This window comes from Eimeria acervulina, genomic scaffold (genome assembly GCF_000499425.1).
Source record: "Eimeria acervulina Houghton genomic scaffold, Eah_scaff480, whole genome shotgun sequence".
In the NCBI taxonomy this organism is placed as follows: Eukaryota; Apicomplexa; class Conoidasida; order Eucoccidiorida; family Eimeriidae; genus Eimeria; species Eimeria acervulina.
In genome coordinates this window covers 1-17,500 of record NW_013547310.1, presented here as the reverse complement: position 1 = coordinate 17,500, position 17,500 = coordinate 1, and the positions used below count along the sequence as shown (strand labels likewise).

The 17,500-nt window shown below is 55.3% G+C and overlaps 2 protein-coding genes across 2 annotated transcripts in view; one reads left to right on the top strand and one right to left on the bottom strand.

Annotated features, from left to right (window-relative positions):
• Positions 1-6,432, top strand: part of EAH_00040000 (hypothetical protein, conserved) — a gene marked incomplete at both ends in the record, with an annotated part of 11,784 nt that extends 5,352 nt beyond the window's left edge. The window contains 3 exons of the mRNA XM_013391889.1: positions 1-1,129; positions 1,233-3,448; positions 3,783-6,432. The exon at positions 1-1,129 is cut by the window's left edge and continues 4,951 nt beyond it. Of these exons, the coding sequence (XP_013247343.1) occupies positions 1-1,129; positions 1,233-3,448; positions 3,783-6,432 (5,995 nt within the window). The remainder of the gene's footprint in view (positions 1,130-1,232; positions 3,449-3,782) is intronic.
• An 870-nt stretch (positions 6,433-7,302) lies between these two features.
• Positions 7,303-15,046, bottom strand: EAH_00039990 (hypothetical protein, conserved; the record flags this gene model as incomplete). The annotated part of the gene is made up of 8 exons (XM_013391888.1): positions 7,303-7,605; positions 7,897-8,138; positions 8,661-8,730; positions 9,490-9,745; positions 10,000-10,436; positions 10,690-10,780; positions 11,332-12,190; positions 12,748-15,046. 8 exons carry the CDS (start codon positions 15,044-15,046, stop codon positions 7,303-7,305), a joined length of 4,557 nt encoding a protein of 1,518 aa, XP_013247342.1.
• Between the last annotated feature and the right edge of the window lie 2,454 nt (positions 15,047-17,500).

The following is a 17,500-nucleotide window of genomic DNA, read 5'->3' as shown; positions in this document are numbered from 1 at the left end:
CAGCAGTAGCAGCAGCTTCTGTTGCTGCTGCAGCAGCAGCAGCAGCCCCACGAGTTTCGCATCACCGAGTCGTGACGGCAGCAACTTGCCTGCTGCTGTTGCTGCAGTGTCTCTGAACTCATTTGCTGCTGCTGCTGCACATCTGGCGCAGGTGCCCTCCCTAGTATACCCGCAGAAGCAGGTAGCGATGGTCCCCTTAGATCCTGGTGCGTACGAAGGAGACACTTGCTGCTGCTGCCGCTGCAGCGGAAGCAGCAGCAGCAGCAGTAGCAGCAGCAGGAGCGGTAGCCTTTGCTGTTGCAGCGGCTGCTGCTCCAGCGTCTGCTTGAAGCCTTCATCTGCGCACAGAGCAGCAGCAGCAGCTGCTGCTGCTGCTCCTGCTGGGCGGCCTAACTCGAGGAGACTGTGTGCAGATGTGCTGCGGTGGCTGCTGCTGCTGCAGTGGCAGGAGGCTCAGGTGTCTCTTGGGGCCCAATCTTTATGCAGCAGCAGCGTTAATGTCGTTGCCGAGCAGCAGCACCCACATGAAGGTTCCTACACTACCTCCTTTGCATGCGCTGCAGCAAACGAAGCAGCAGCAGCAGCAGCAGCAGCGGGGGAAGCAGCAGCAGACTCGAACGAGGCGTGCGTCCCCTGCTACGACGCCTTTGGCATTGCTCCTCGTCCTGCACGTACCGCTGCTGCAGGTGCTGCAGCAGCTGCTGCTGCTGCAGGTGCTGCTGCAGGCAGCTGTCTCTCTTCAGGAGACACCCCGCTGCATCGCCTCGTCAAGTTTCCCCTTCTTCCAGACATGCAGCCTCAACAGAGCAGCAGCTGCTTCCTCTCATTGGGCAAAGCGCCACAGCAGCAGCAGCAGCTACTGCAGCAGCAGCAGCAGCGGCGACAGCTGCTGCTGCATCCACCCAAGTTGGCAATGTACAGGCCCTCAGCGACAGGCACAGGTCTTCAGCACCGGCAGCAACGCGGACAACGTCAGCAGCAGCAGCAGCAACAGCAACAGCAGCAGCAGCAAGGGAAACAACAACAACAGCAGAAGCAGAAGCAGCAACACCGCATGCAAGCCGTCCCAGCCATTAGTTGCACTGCGCTAAACGCAATCGATTCTGCTGCTCTTTTGGCAGCAGAAGATGTATGCGGGGTTGTGGGGTTCCTTCACTGCGGCCTCACTCCTGCTGCTGCTGCCAAGCTGTCCCCATGTTGCGTCTTCAAGTGTCTCCTTTAGTTTGCTGCAGGAGCTGCAGCCTGCAGCAGCAGCAGCACCTCCGGGCGCTCGGTCCCTCTGTGTCTCCCTTGACCGGTGCTGCTTCGTTGCTGCTGTCTCCTTTGAGGCCCTCGCCACATCCAAGTGTCTCTCCAGCGCCTTCAACAGTGCAGCAGCAACGCAGCGCAGCAACATGCAGGCGCATGCAGTTGCTGCTGCGCCTGAGGAGACAGCAAAAGGAGACACCTCAAAGAACATCAAGGTGCAGCAGCTGCAGCAGCAGAGGCAGAGACAGCAGCAGAAACAACAACAACGGAAGCAACAGCAGCAGCAACAACAGCAGCAGCAGCAGCATAAGCTGGCGCCTGTCGCTCTTTTCGCAGCAGAAGCAGCAGCAGCATGCACTTCTGCCTTTATGCAGGAGTCTCCTTTGAGGGGTTTTATTTCATTGATTGTTTGTTCTGCTGCTGCTATCCGCGCCACTCACTTTGCTCACTGCCCCGCAGATGCTGCGGTGTCTCCTCTGTCTCGTGTGTCTCCTTTGTCTCCCCCAGAGACAGCCAGAGGCCCCTCTTGCCGAACCTTCTCAGCTGTCTCTAACGGTTGTTTCTTCTTCTTCTTGAGAAGCAAATGCTGCGTTGTTCTGTCTCCTCAAGCAGCGGCAGCAGCAGCAGCAGCTGCAGCAGACAATGGGGGGGCGCTCAAAGGGGGCCCCCCTTCAACTGTCTCCTCCGAGTGCATTTGCCTCATTCAAGGCAGTCTCTTCTCCCCACTGGGGCCCCCCTCCTGCTGCTCTTCTTTAGGGGCCCCCGCCCCTCAGTGCAAATGTACAAAGAAGCAACGGGGGGCTTCCTATACTCCCTATGCTTCAAATGTGGGGCCCCACGCTTCTGAAGCAAATGTGGGGCCCCATGCAGCAGCAGCAGGTGTGGGGCCCCACAGTGCAGCAGCAGGTGTGGAGCCGCACAGTGCAGCAGCAAGTGTGGGGCCCCAAGCGGCAGCAGCAAGTGTGGGGCCCAACGCAGCAGCAGCAACTGCGGGGCCCCACAGTTGCTGTTGCAGCGTGGGGAGGCCCTGGGGCGTTGGGCGCGAGGTGACGTTTCGGGTGTCTCCGTGGCAGTTTGCTGCTCTGCAGCGATTTGCTTTCTACAAGGGAGTGAACGCAGCAGCTGCTGCACATACACTGCAGCAGGCAGCAGAAAACGTCCCCTGGGATCGTCAACTCCCGCAGCCCCACACGTTCACTGAGGCCCTTGCCGAACCCATATTAGAACGCATGCAGATGCGCAGCTGGGCAGCCGCTTCCCCACGCATGCACCGCCAGAAGCAGCAGCTAAAGGAGCAGCAGCTGCAGCAGCACCAGAAGCAGCAGCAACAGCAGCAGCAGCGAAAACAGCATCAACAGCAACAACAGCAGCAAAAGCAACATCAACAGCAACAGCACCAGCAGCAGCAGCAGGACAAGGAGCATCAGAAGCAGCAGCAGCAGCAACAGTCGAGCAAGAAACGCATGCGGGAGGAAACAGTCTCTGCTGACTGGCTACCTCCAATCTCTTCGTTTGTCTTTCATCGTTGGCGTTCACTAGAAGCAGCAAGAGGGTTCGCGGGGGCCCCCAACAGCATCAGGGGCCCCCCAATTATTTCTAGGGGGGGCCCCCTAATGGGGGCCCCCTCCTCTTTGCTTGAAGGCAGCAGCGACCCTAGCAGCTGCACGCCTTCAAAAGAAGAACTAACACCGATGCTGCTCGCTGATTGTCTCTGTCTGCCGTTTTGCTTCTGCGGCATCGCCCCTGCTGCTGCAGGACAAGCAGCAGCAGGGGCAGCTAGTGCTGCTGCCACAGCAACAGCAGCAACTCGTGCTGATACAACAGCAGCACCTGCTGCTGCTGCTAACTCACCCTGCCTCTCCTGTCTCTCAGTGCTGGCGCGGTGGGTGGCTGAGTGCCGCAGGTTTATTGAAGAGGACAGTAGGAATTCGTTTGCATCTGTCTCGCAGTTGACAGCAGCAGCAGCAGCAGCAGGAGGTTGGGTGTGGGGCCCCACATCTCCAAAAAAACGTGCAGCAATGCAGCTGTCTCCTGAACGCTGTCTCCCTTCGACGTCGCTGAGGAGACACCGCATTTCTCTCAAGGGCCTCCTTGTGGTGGACTTGCTGCTCGTGCCCATGCGAGCTGCTGCAGGTGCAGCAGCAGCAGCAGCAGCCAGCAGCAGCAGCAGCAGGTGTCGCGAAGACTGGCTCGTTGTGCGGTGAGTTGATTTCTTTCTATTTTCTTCGTATTAGCTTCGGTTGCCTTGTGGGGTGTACAGGGGCCTTAGTGCAGCTCTTGATCCCTTAAAGCAGCGCCCTTGTCTGTGCTTGTGCTGCTGCTGTTGCTGCAACGGCTGCTACTACTACTGCTGCTGCTTCAGCTAATGCTGCTGCTGCCGCTACTCCTGCTGCTACTGTTGCCTCTCGTGCTGCTGCTGGTGCTACAGCTGCTGCTGGTGCCAGTGCTGCTGCTGCTACTGCAGACAGCTGAGTGCGGCAGAAGTTTGTGCTGCTGGCGTTCAGGTTGGCTGGGGGTCCCTGGTTTTGTGGCAGGAAGCCTCGGGGCTTAGTGGGAGGAGACGATCCCGATCCCAGCTGCTGCTGCTGCCGAAGGGGCCCCCCTTCAAGAGACAGCTGGCGAGGGGGCCCCACAGAAGGAGACACTGGGGGCTTTGTTGACCTCTGGGTTCCCCCAGCTGTCTCCGCAGGGCGTTTTGACTTGCTGCAAGTGGGCATGCGAGTGGATGTGGGGCCCTGTCTCCTCCGCCTGAGGCCCACGCTCCCCTGGCCCCAGCCCCTAAGAAGCATTCGTGTCCCCACAGCAGCAGCAGCAGCAACAGCTGCTGCTCCTGCCGCAGCAGGGAAAGCGGGAGCAGCAGCACCATCACCAGCATCAGCAGCAGAGGAAACAGCAGCAGCAGCAGCTGCTGCTGCTGCTGCTGACAAGCACTGTTTGGGGCCTCTGCCAGGGGAGGGGTTGGGCATTTGGGTGTCTCCTTTGTGCAGGGCCTGGGCGGCAGCACTTGAGGAGACAGTTGGAGAGGGGTTGATTGGAAGACCTTTTGCTGCACGTTTCATGCGCTGCATGCGCTGCAGTGCTGCTCTCCGCCCCACAGTCTCCTTGGGGCGGCAGCAGCTGCTGCTGTCTCTTGCCCTCGCCAGTGCTGTGTCTGTGGGCCCTCCACCGTCTTTGGAGTATCGGGGGAACCGTTGTGCCTCCAGCTGTATGTACACCGGAGAGCAGCAGCTGCAGCAGCAGCAACAGCAGCAGCTGCAGCGGGCTGGCGCTAAGTTTCCTCTGTGGGGCGAGGAGGAGGAAGCGGTGGTGTTTGGGGAGTTGCTTTTGGAGGCGATCCCAGCTACTGAAGTCAGCTGTGTGGGGTTCAGTTTTGCTGCGTTGTCTCTACGGTGTCTCTGCTCGCAGCAGCAGGTGCAGGGCCCAGCCGTCGCTCCTGTCCCCTTCAAAAAAGGAGACAATACTCTGTGCTTAAGGGCACCCGAAGGCCCCATTCTGCCTCCAGCAACGCGGCCAGCTGCAACAGCAGCAGCAGCAGCAGCCGCTGCTGCTGCTGCTGCCCCCCGTCTCCACCCCGCGCTGCAGCCGCTGCGGCATCGCTACGCAGCAGCACCGGGAGGCCTTCCGCTGAGCCCCTTGGAGACAGCAGAGGCGGAAGCAGCAGCAAGTGCTGCTGCTGTAGCTGGCAGAGCAGACCCAGACACGCTGTCCTACCCAAAGGCTATGCGTCGTCCTCGCTGGAGCAGCAGCAACAGAAGCAGCAGCAGCAGCAGCAAGTGCTGCTGCTGCAGCAGCAGCTGCGATTGTATAGGGACGCCGCACAAAGGAGACACATTAAAGGCTGGTGGGGCGGCGGCTGTGCCTGTGAGTCTCCAGCTGCCTCCGTTGTTTTTAAGGGGCCCGCGTTTGTCTCTGTCTCCTTCTTATAAGGTGTCTCCTTCTGATAAAGTGCCTCCTTCTTGTCTTTCTGGGCTTCCTTTAAGGGGTTTGCAAGCTCAGCATGGGGGTGTCTCCGTTGGTGAGGAGACAGTTGAAGTTTGCTCTCGCACCTGCAGAGACACCCGAAGAGACAGCGAAGGTAGAGGCGCGGCCCCAAACAACAGAGACAGTAGAGACAGCAGATATCGAAGAGACAGCAGAAGCAACAGCAGAGACAGCAGAGACAAAAAGGCCAAGAGGGGCAGCCACGTGTCTCCTTCTCTCTCGTTTAGGGGGGCTGTGCGCCCCTTTATAAACACCTCTGCATGCAGTTGGTTTGAGGGGACAGTAGAAGAGGTGCTAGCCCTGCATCTCTCTTGGGTGTGTCGCCGCTGCCTGACAGCCCCCAGCAGCAGCAGCTGCAGCAGCAGCAGCGGCAGCAGCAGCAGCAGCAGCAGGGGCAGCGGCGGCAGCGGCGACAGTGCCTGCTGCTGCAGCTGTGGGGCGATGAAGCTGCAGCAGCAGGAAGGCAGCGAGTGCAGCAGCAGCAAACACCAAGGCCTGCAGCTGGGCCTTGTAGTGGCGCTTGAGGAGACAAGCACAGGGAGAGTGCTGCTCGTGCTGCTTCAAAACGCAGCAGCTCTGAGTTTACTGCAGCATCTTAACTGTCTCCTCTGCTACTCAATTGGGGAGACACTCGAAGCCTGTGCTGCAGCGCTGCTGCATGCGCAGGCAGACGCGCAGCAGCAGCATCACAAGCAGCAGCACCCGAAAAACCTGCTCTTCAACAGCAACAGCAGTAGCAGCAGCAGCAGCAGCAACTTTGGCCACCTGCTATTTGGGGCCCTGTGCTGCGCTGCATGCAACGCTGCAGCAGGGGGTCTCCTCAGGTTTAGTAAAGGGTCGTCTGGGGAGACAGTTAATATAAAAAGCAGGAGGAAAATAAAAGTGGAGGGCCTCATTCGCCCTGTCAGCCTCCGCCAAGTGCAGTCTCGCCGTGCTTCACCTGCTGCTGCTGCTACTGCTGCTGCTGCTGCTGCTCGGACAGCAACAGGAGCAGCAGGTCGCATGCAGCAGCAAACCCAGCAGCGGACAATTTGCCTTCCCGTTGTCTTTGCTGTCGACTGGCAGCCGCTCACTGCAGCAGAACTTATGCGCACCATTTGCAGCGAGCACGCAGACTTGCTGCAGCAACAGCAACAGCAGCAGCAACAGCAGGAACAGCACAAGCAGCAACAGCAGCAGCAACAACAACAGCAGCAGCAGTAACAGCAGCAGCAGCAGCTGCTTCTGCTGCTGCTACAGCAGCAGTGGTCGCAGCAGCAGCGGCCGCAGCAGCAGCAGGAGCGGCAGCAGCAGCAAGGGCAGCCTGCGCCCCTCTGCTACGTGCTGCCAATGCAGCAGCAGCAACAGCATTTGAGTAGCCGTTGCTGCGAAGCTTGGAAACAGCAAACGACAAACTGAGTCCCTAGACAGGGAGACACTCGGACGAATTTCTTTAGGTGCGATGTCTTCGTGGTTGTAATAACAAATTGAAAGAAGGAAAGCGCATGCACGCATGCAGCCCCAGTTGTTGTGCTGTGGGCCTTAGGTAGCGGGGAGGAGACAGTGAAGCGGAGGAGACAAAAGGAGACAGATGGAATCAAAAGGGGCCCTCTAATTTTAAGTGTCTCCTTTAAAGGCCCAGTTAACTCCTGCTGCTGTCTCCGTCTATCTGCTTCTGTCTCCATATCTGTCTCTGTCTCCGTCTATATGTATCACTGTCTCTTCCTAACTGTCTCTGTCTCTACCTTTGTCTCTGTCTCCTTCCGTCCCTGTCCTTTGTCTCTTTGTATCTCTCTCTATCGTTTCCTAGGCATCCCTCTCTCTCTCTCTGCCTCCCTCTCTTTCTGTCTGTCTCTATCTCTGTCTCTGCTTGTCTCATATATATATATATATATATATATATATATTAGATATATATAATAGGAATCGATATACCGCGAAGAAGCGCAACAGAAAAACAAAACCACCAGTGCATGCATCACACTGCAGCAATTGCAGTTTGTTTCTGTTTGTTGCTGTCTCCGCATGCGCGGCTGAAAGGAGACACATCGTAGCAGCAGCAGCAGCAGGAGCAACAGAGACAAAAAGAAAGCATCACTGGCTATTATTCAAGCCATAGGTTTGCTGCAATGCCTCGAGAGCAGCAAGAGCCCCCTCTGCATCTGCAGCGAGGGCCTCCCGCATTTCTGCTGTCTCCTCAGCTGTCTCCTCTCCGGGTGCTCCACCACCAAGGCTACCTCCCTCTTGCATGCTTCTTGGGGGCCGCCCCCTGGGGCTGGCTGGGGGCCCACTAGCAGCAGACACCCCGCGCAGGGGCCCCCTACACACCCGAAGATGGCTGTCTCCTTTTTCTTCTTCAACGTCATCTACGAGCTCAAAAGGCTCAAATCGCCCTCCCTGTGCAGTGCATGCATGCATCATAAAGAATTCGATTTAATGCATGCATGCAAGCATGCAACACATCTATCAAGCCCCGCATGCAGGCAGAAGACATAGAAAAAGCCCCGCATGCATGCAGCATCCCTATAAAGCTCCGCATGCATGCAGCACCTCTACAAAGCCCCGCATGCGTGCAGCATCCCTATAAAACCCACATGCATCCAACACTCCAATAAAGAAAGCCCCGCATGCATGCAACAGCCACAGCCTATCAATGATAACGAGCTAAGTGCGTGGGGCCCGCCTCACTTGAAGAGAAGGCAGCGCCTCGAGGGAATCTGCCCCCAATAAAGCGCTTACAGAGGAGGCCGTTCCCGTTCCCCCACCCTGCTGCTGCTGCTGTTGCTGCTGCTGATGTTGTTGTTGCTGCTGCTGCTGCGGTGAGAAGGAGGCGAAAGCTTCTGCTTGGGGGCAGCAGGCTGCTGCAATCTTAGCGACAAAACTGCGGAGGTTGCGATCCACAACAGCGGAGTAAAGGGCCTTCAGATGCACTGAATGCACCGTCCACCCTAAAGGCAATACCAGAAAAAAGTTATATATATATATATATATATATGTTATATGTATCTATATATGTTCATGTATATAACATATGCATACATATATATGTTATATATGTATATGGATTGTATAAAAATACGCCTTATACAAGCATATATATATATATATATATTTGCACATATACGCATATAATATATATGTATAGGTATAATGTACTGGTTGTACTTCTTTCTAAACAAATAAAGATACAGGCTTTAAGCGATGCATTTAGCAGTGAGGGCAACAGGCACTGTGAAGGCGCAGCAAACACCAAAGAAAAACCTAAGGCCTTTTTTCTTGTTATGGAGTTGAGCGAGCAGCTAAACCCTAAACCCTAAACCCTTTTTCTTGTTATGAAGCTAAAGCGAGCAGCGCCCTAAACCCTAAACCCTAAACTCTTTCCCTTGTTATGAAGCTAAGGCAAGGCTCTAAACCCTAAGCAATAAACCCTAAACCCTAAACCCTAAACTCACCTAAAAACGTCAGCTGGCGCTGCCGCAGCTCCGCTGTTGCCGTCGGTTTGCCAGAGGGAGCCAACAGGTCCTACGAAAAGAAGGCAGCGTTATTGCATGCATGCATGCATCCATGCATCCATAGAGGAAAGGATGCGTTTAGGAAAGGATGTGTGCATGCCCTTTTCATATCCTATTCAAATTTGCATGCATGCATGCATGCATGCATGATGCACATGAGAGTGCATGCATGCACGCTTCATTCATATCTGTCTCTATCATACATGCATGTATGCACGCATGCGCCATTCTTATCCCCTTGCATGCATGCATGCATGCATGCAAGTTCCATTTGTACGCACCAAGCCACCCACAGACAGAGAAGGAGTAGAAGACGAAAATTTAGGGTTTACTGTTTACGGTTTAGGGTTTAGGGTTTATTGTGTAGAGTTGTTTACGAATTACTGATACGGGCGTGGTGTCTAGAGCTTCTTCCTTAGGGTTCATTGCTTAGAATTAACACGTTAGGGTCTAGGGTTTAGTGTTTAGGGTTTAGGTGTAGGGTTTAGAGGGGCTTGCCTGGAAGGTCAGCACATCAATAAGATGTTTCTCAGTTGGGAAGGCAACGCTAACTCTATAGATGTCTCCTACAACAAATATTGCTTTGTGGGGTATCCTCATCTGCACCCATTTAAAAGGAGACAGCAGAAAAGAACAAACAACTGCAGCAGCAGATGAAGCAGCAGCTGCAGCAGCAGCAGCAGCAAATGCAACAGTAGCAGCAGCAGATACAGCAGCAGCAGATGCAGCAGCAGCAGCAGCCCAAGCTGCAGCAGCAGCAGAAGCACACCTGAATGAGAGGTTCGGATAGCCATGCATCATAGTTATAATCCTTAACGCGCATGCGACTGCCACCAAGACCATACTTATTGCGGGGGCCCCCCTTGTAGAAGACATCATAACGGGGGGCCCTCAAGACTGAAGCCATCCAATCCTTTAGCTGCATAGAGGGGGGCCCCCCTACAGAGGGCCCTGCAAATCGCAAGAAGTGCAGACAAACCTGCTGCGCCGGCAGCAGATCCAGTGGTAATCGATCCCCGTACAGACTGCATGCATGTACACCCCACACCCCACACAAAGCCTGCTGATGCAGACACTGCAACAGCAACATCACCACTAGAACCAGCAGCAGCCGATGCAGCAGCAGCAGATGTTCCAGGCGCAGCAGCAGCACAGGCAAACGGAGAAAAAACACGAGCAGCAGCAGCTAACGCAGCAGGAGCACAAGCAGAAGCAGCAGCAGCTGCAAGGTCAGCAAAATCAGCAGCAGCAGCAACAGCAGCAGCAACGGCAGCAGCACCTGGCAACTTCTTCTAGGAGAGGCAGCAGGTACTGCTCCTCGCCGAGGGAGATGCACGCAAAGGCTGCCCTCAACAGACTCTCAGCCAGCGTTACAGCTTCGGGGGCCCCACCCACAGCACCGATATCTTTCTGTTCGTGGGGGGCCCCCTGTGGGGCCCCCTGACCTAGGCCTGGAGGGAGGACCTCTCCGCCTCTGTAGGGCCCGAGGCCATTGGCCTCGCAGAAGGCGTCTCTCTCGTCTTCTGCTAGGAAGGAGACAGGGGCCTCTGAAGCCGGAGCAGCAGCAGCATCAGCAGCATCAGCAGCATCAGCAGCAGCACCTGCTGCTGCTGATGGTGTTGCTGCTGCTGCTGCGGCTGCTGTCTCCTTCGCCCCATAGCGGCGCGTCAAGAAGTAGCGCAGAACACTCCGAGTCCAGCCGAGGCTGAAGTGTATCTGAAGAGACAGCAGCAAACAGCAGCAGCAGCAGCAGAAGCAGAAGCAGCCCTTTGAATGTAAAGACACTCCGGAGACACTGAGGCCTCACACCCCTCGGCAGCCAGCTGTACGCACGAGGGCTCAGCACAAACCCCAAGAAACAACAGCGGCAGCAGCAGCTGCTGCTGCTGCTGCACAGCAACACGTTGGGGGCCCCACAAGGCGAGAAAGACAAAGAAGCAATGAACGCCTTTTTAGGCTGTCTCCTTACTTCTGTAGCGGCCCAAAGAAGATGACAAAGAGACGGCAGTGAGAGCACCTCCCCCTCTGTCTCCAACTTGTGCTGCAGCCCATCAGCCATTCTGCAGCAGCAGCAGCAGAAGCAGCAGCAGCAGAAGCAGCAGCAGCAGCAATGCAACAGCAGCACGACACCAGCAGCAGGCCAAAACTGTCTCTGCTCAAGGCTCTATCAACTACGCCCTCTATCCAACTCTGTCGCCTGCATTGCCTGTCTCTCTTATCAGCGTCTCCCTCTTGTTTGCTGCATCTACAGTCTCACTGTCTCCTGTGTCTCTGCTGCAGCCACTCTTTGACTGTCTCCTTCTTCTGCGTCTCTTTGTCTGTCTTTCGCCATCTCTATCTCTGTCTCTACCTCTATCTCTATCTGTGTCGCTACCTCTGTCTCTGTCTCTATCTCTACCTCTGTCTCTATCTCTATCTCTGTCTCTCCTCTGTCTCTGTCTCTATCTCTGTCTCTACCCCTACCTCTGTCTATATCTCTATCTCTATCTCTGTCTCTGTCTCTATCTCTACCTCTGTCTCTGTCTCTATCTTCACCTCTGTCTCTACCTCTATCTCTGTCTCTATCTCTGTCTCTATCTCTATCTCTGTCTATATAAGTGTGGGGTCTCACTTGAGGAGGGCCTCATCGGCGAATCCAATTTGTGCGCAGGCGAAGAGGAGAGCAGCAGTGGAGTCAGCATCGAGCTGCACTGCAGCAATCTGCTGCAGCTGCGTAGACACCGCAGCTTGTATCTTAAGACGTCTATGGATATGGGTCCTCAGCAGCAGCCTCTCTTCCTGCTGCAGTGCAGCAAAGCAGCCCAACAGCCGCAAAAACTCCCTAGAGGAAGCCCCCTGCAGCAAGAAAGCCAACCGCCTCATTGTTAGCTCCAGCAGCTGAGGGTCCTGCAGCCGCAGCAGCAGCAGCGCCTGCAGCAGATCGCAGAGGCTGCGGCAGTCTAAGCACCAGTGGCTGCGTAGCTTTTTGTGCAGTTGCTGCTGCAGCTGCTGCTGCAGCTGCTGGTGCTGTCCTGCTGATGCAGCAGGGACCTTGCTCAGCAGCAGCAGCAGCTGCACACAATCCTCAGCAAACAGAAACTCCACCTTCTTCCCCACTGCTGTCAGCAGCAGAGGCACTCCACGATGAGACAAATACTCTGCTTCGTAGAGGCCCATAAGGGCTTGAGTGATAGCCCCAGGAGACAGTGCATGTAGCCGCTGCTGCAGAGCAGTGCAGCAGCAATCCAGAGCCCTGGTGTCTGTACACCCCGCAGTCCCTAAGCCATACACCGCCTTCGCCAGCTGTCTAGCGGAGAAGGCAGGTAAAGATAAAACAACCTTCTGCGCAAGGGCATTAACAAACTCCTCGTTGCTGTACCCTAATACAGCAAATGCAGCAGAGACAGCAGCCAGCTGCTGAGGCCCCAAACCAGACAAATGAGGCAGCAAAGTTAGACTCAGGTCCCCAAGAAAATCCATATCTTCTATTCCTGCAGCAACACCAGCAACAGCAGCAAACCCCACAAAAGGAGACTGTCTCCAAACGCCCTCCAACGCTAAACAATATACTTCAAAAGACGCAAACATAACAACTAAAGGAGACACCAGCGTCTTTATTCTTAAACACACACTACAGCAATAGCTAAACCCAGCAATCTACCCTAGGGGGAAGCAGAAAGGGGCAGAGACCCCTAGAAGGCCCGTGAGGGCCCCATAGGGCCTCATCAGAGGCCTTTGGGGGCCCCCAAGGCGTCTCTGGAGACACTTTCAGAACCCCCAAGAGGCCCTCAGAGACCTTAGGGAGCCCCACAGGGCCCCCAAAAGGCCCTGACACAGAAGTGTTCGGTGACCTATAGAGGCCCCTCGAAAGCCTTACGAGGCCCAATTGGGGCCCCTCAACGGGCACGCAAGAGGCTCCCAAGAGGCCTCCTCGGGGCCCTCAAGAGGCCTTTTAAGGGCCCCCAAGGGGACCTTTAGGGGCCCTCAAAGGGGCTTTTAGGGGCCCCCAGTAGGGTGTACAAGCCCAGAGGATGAGTGGTTTGCATACCTGCTTGTGCGTATGCTGAGGCAAGGGTAGCGAGTTGTCTGGCGTTGAGGTTGGGGAGACAGCTTCTGATTAGGGGAGTCAGAGTATAATCAAAAAGGTCTTGGGGGTCCTTAAGGGCCCTAGAGAAGGCCCAGGCAAACTGAACAAGGTCTCCTGAGGAGCAAGTGTCTCCTTCTGTCTCCACACGGCGCTGCACTGCAGCAAAAAGGCCCTTGTCTACAACGCCAGCAGCAGCAAACGCCCAGGAGACAGAAGCCAACTCGGAGACAGACAGCTGCTGCAGCAGGCCCTTCGCGCGCACAACCAGGGCCCCCCAAAGGGGGGCCTCCCTTACCTTTAACCTACTCAAGGAGCAGCAAATGCAGGTAAGGTCCAGGGGCCGCTGCAGCTGAGGAGACACCCGAAGTGCCGCCCCCAAAAGGGCCCCATAAAGGGCCCTCCCCTCAGGAGAAGAGAGGCCCCCAGGTATTAGTGAAAGACAATAGAGACAGGTAGCTACCTGGTGGGGAGACAGCTGAGGAGACAGCTGGCTGCAGCGCAGCAGCAACTCCGGCAGCCATTGAGGAGGCTGCTCGAGACGAGTGAGGCCCCACAACATGTTGGAGGCCCCCTGGGCATCAAGCAAAGGGACAGCAGCTTGTGCAGCTTGCAGCAGCAGCACAAAGCGTGAGTCTAGAGACAGAGAGGCCCGCGAAGGAGGAGACACCAGGCGCCCCAGCCTATGCACCGCCGTTGCTGCATTCACCCAATCCAGACCAAACACCCGAGACAGCCGAGCAGCAGCAGCAGCAGCAGCAGGAGCTGCGCTTGCGTCTGCGTCAGAGGCACGAGAAGGTGAGTGGGCCTCCTTGGTGCTGGGCATGAAGGAGACACCGGGGGGCCCCACAGCAAAGGGGCCCCCAACGGCTCCTGCTGCAGCAGCAACAGCCTCAAGTACAGCCTCTGGGGTCTTCGCTCTCAGCAGCTGCTGCTGCGTATGCAGGTGCTGAGGAGACAGCCGCTCCCATACACCCCGCGGCATCCCTGCTGCATGCGTTGCCCTAGCAATGGGGCTTTCTGTCTCTATCAACTCCGCCTCAGAACCCTCTCCAGCTGCTGGGCGGCCATCTAAAGGGCCCCCAAGGGGCCCCCCAAGCCGCACATCAAGAGGCCCCTCACGATCCTGCAGGGGCCCCACAGGGGGCCCCTCAGGGGGGCCCCCTCCGGATACGGGATCGAGATCTGGGTCATCTTGGAATGGGTCTGGAGGCAGTGGAGGGCCTTCTGGGGCCCCCAGGGTCTCGGGGGCCCCCCCGGGGGCCCCCTTTTGTTGCTGCATTGCCTCGTTTGAGCTGGTTTGTGAATGCGTTATCTCTGCTGATACCTCCCAGCTCGCCTGAAGACCTGAGAGGTCTCTCCAATCAGGGAGGGCCCCCCTTGCTGCTGCCTGGGGTGTCTCTGCTGTCTCCGTCGCAGATGAAGGAGGTCCTAGTGAGGGGCCCTTGCCTTCAACAGCGCTAGAGGGCCCCAGAGAGGGCCCCCAAGCTCCAGTACCAGCAGCAGCAGCACCACCACTAGCAGCAGAAGCAGCAGCAGCAGCTAACACTCGGGTTGTCCGACGAGCTGTTTGAGCCTGTCTCTGCATGCGTCTCTCCTTCTCTTGCTGCAGCAGCTGCTGCCACAGAGAAGGTTGGTGCAGGGCCTCCTCATCCTGCAAGCCCCTCACATTAAAGCGCGGCTTCCCGAACTGTGGGGACTTCCCAAGGGCGGGGGCCCCCCTGGGGCCCCCAAGGGGGGCCCCCATAAGTTCCCCCTTATTTTCCCCCACGGGGGCCCCCTTGGGGGCCCCCCTGGGGCCCCTTCGCAGGTCTGCCTTGACAGAAGGCCTATAAGAAGGAGCTCCAAACTCATCAATAGGTGCAGGGGCCTCATTAAACTCGTCGCTAAAGAGACGGTGCTGCTCCTCTAGGGTGTAATTTTCTTCTATAGGGGCCCCCCTCACTTTAGAGGAACTAAGGCCTTCAGATTCATATAAGAAACCTCCAGGAGTAGGGGGGCCCCCAGATGAAACCCCCATACCAGGGGCCCCCTGAGAAGGGGCCTCCTGCACAGGGGCCCCTCTTAGGGAACGCTTGTTAATGCGGGGGGGGCCCCCATCAGGGGCCCCTTCTACTGGGGGGGCCCCTCCATGGGGGGGCCCCCTTGTAGGCTCTCTATCGGGTAAGCAACTAGTAAAGAAGCGCTGGGCCCTCTTAGTTAAGAGTCTTGCTGCGGTGTGAGAAGAGAAGCTGAAGGAGGGGGGCCCCCAGAAGGGCCTCATAGGGGCCTTGTCAATTTATGTTGGTGTTTATAGAAAATAAAGAAAGAAGAAAAGGAGTACTTCTTCTTTAATGTCTCTATAATGCTATAAAAGGACAGACAAAGACAATAAATATATCACTAGTAGACTTAAAGATACCTTTTTCTTCCCGTCTTCCTTTTCAAACCCTTTTCTAATCAATAAAAACTAAAATAAAAATAAAAAAGAATATTATTTTGTATATATTGCAGCAACTTCCTTCTCAGAGAAGCCCAGCGACCTGCGAGATGCCTCGAGGGTCCCCTAACGGGGGGCCCCTCAGGGGGGCCCCTTGATTAGGGGGGGGCCCCTTAGAGGGGGCCCCCATGATGGAAGAGGGAGGCCCCCCTAGTGATGATGTTAGAAATAGCAGTTCCTTAGGGACTCTGCAGCATTAGACAGCAGAAGAATAATCAAAGTACAATATTTGTTTATACGAGGGGCCCCCCAAGAGAGAAGAAACACCTAGCAGCAACGGAGGGGCCCTAAACCCTATTAACAACATGCAGGGGTTTGTCCGGGGGTTTAGGGTTTAGGGTTTGGAGCTAGGGTGTCTCGAGGGCGCACAGGGGCCCTCACCTTGGGGAGAAGTGGGGGGGAAGCAAAACGTTTAGCTGTCTCCTTTTTAATAGGGCCCCTGAGCAAGGAGACAGTCTCCTGTCTTATGCATTTTAATTGCATGCATAGCGTGGGGCTGCTGCTGAGAGATAAGGGGATATTTAGTTGCTGCTGCCGTCTTCGCTGCGGTGTGCGTACGGTGTATTCATCCATACATGTGGGGTTGCTGTCGCTCTGCAGCAGCAGCTAAAGCAGCAGCTGCTGCTGCTGCAGCTGCTGCTGCTGCAGCTGCTGCTGCTGCAGCTGCTTCTGCAAGAGGAGCAGCAGTAGTTGCTGTTGCTACGGCAACAGCAGCAGTAGGACCAGCATATAGGTGCTGCGGCAAGCTGTCTCTTTATCTGTCTCTTCTCTGCAACAGTCTCCCCAGACTCATGTGCTGCTAGCAAGATTCATTATACTCTATAAATTACTTATTTTATTCTTTCTATACATATAAATATATATAATAAAATATATTATATTATACGCATGCATGGCTGCCTTCAGTTAAAGAAGGAGACCTAGGCTTCTTGTCTCCTGTCTCCTCCAAGTAGGCCTTTCATATATGCATGCATGCATGGAACTTCCCGCGCATGCGCATTCCACCCCATAATAGACTTGCTGCTGCATGCATGCAACAGCAAGTGGGGCTAGTAGAGGCACGGGGTGAAGAGAGCCTGCTGCTGCTCCTGCTGTTGCTGCTGCTGCTGCTGCTGCTGCTGCTGCTTTCTGAGATGCTCTTTTTGTTTTAGGTCTTTCCTACGTGTTTCTCCTTTACCTAATATTTTATTATATTACACCATATCACTTATATTATTGTACTTTGCATTGAGTATATTACAGTGTACGGCACTATATTATATGATTTTTTGCTGTATTATATTTAAGAATATTAGATTATATTGCATTATATTACATTTATTACATTGTCTTATATATATATGTACATATATATACATATATACATATATATGTATATAGCAGCATCATTATATAATATACTGCTCCTGCTGAGCAGCTGTCTCCTTTTCGGTCCCAGCAGCAGCAGCGGCACTGCTGCTGCGTGCTGCGCTGCTGCTGCGGCTGCTACTACTACTGCTACTACTGCTGCTGCTCCTGCTGCTACTACTACTACTGCTGCTGCTGCTACTGCTGCTGCTACTACTACTGCTGCTGCTGCTGCTGCTGCGCGTGTGGGTTGTTAGAGACAATTAAGTAGGTGTCTCCTCGCGCAGAAAATGCAGTTAGACAGCTTTATACACATGCAGCTATGTGTGGGGGCTGTCTCCCTCAACCCCTGAGGGCCCTTTCTGTGTTTGTTTGCCGCAGCAGCAGGTGTACGTACAGCCGAGGAAATAAACAGATGCGCAGAGAAGCAAACAAAGAAAGAGACAGAAAAAGAGACAAAAAAGCATCAGTGCTGCAGGAAGCTTTGGGGATGGACGGGCCTCCAACTGCTGCAGCAGCAGCAGCAGCAACAGCAACCACGTTTTTATTTTTTGCTGCTGCTGCTGCTGCTGCTCGTGCTGCTTGTGCTGCACGTGCACCTGCAGCGGAGGCCCCCCCAACACCCTCTGCATGCATGCATGCATGCATGAAAGATGAGAATTAGAAAGAGTTGCTTTTCTTAACAGCACAGCAGCAGCAAAGATATTTCCTGTTAAATCCCAGCAAGGCGTCTCTTCTCCTGCACGTGCGTTCATCTATGTCTGTGATCGTTGGTGCAGCAGCAGCAGCAGCAGCAGCATCAGCTATAGTTCAAGGGGTTTCATTTGATATCGTTTCGCTGCTGCTACGTTCAGCTACAGGGGGGCCCCCAACCCCACCCCCCACCCCCCC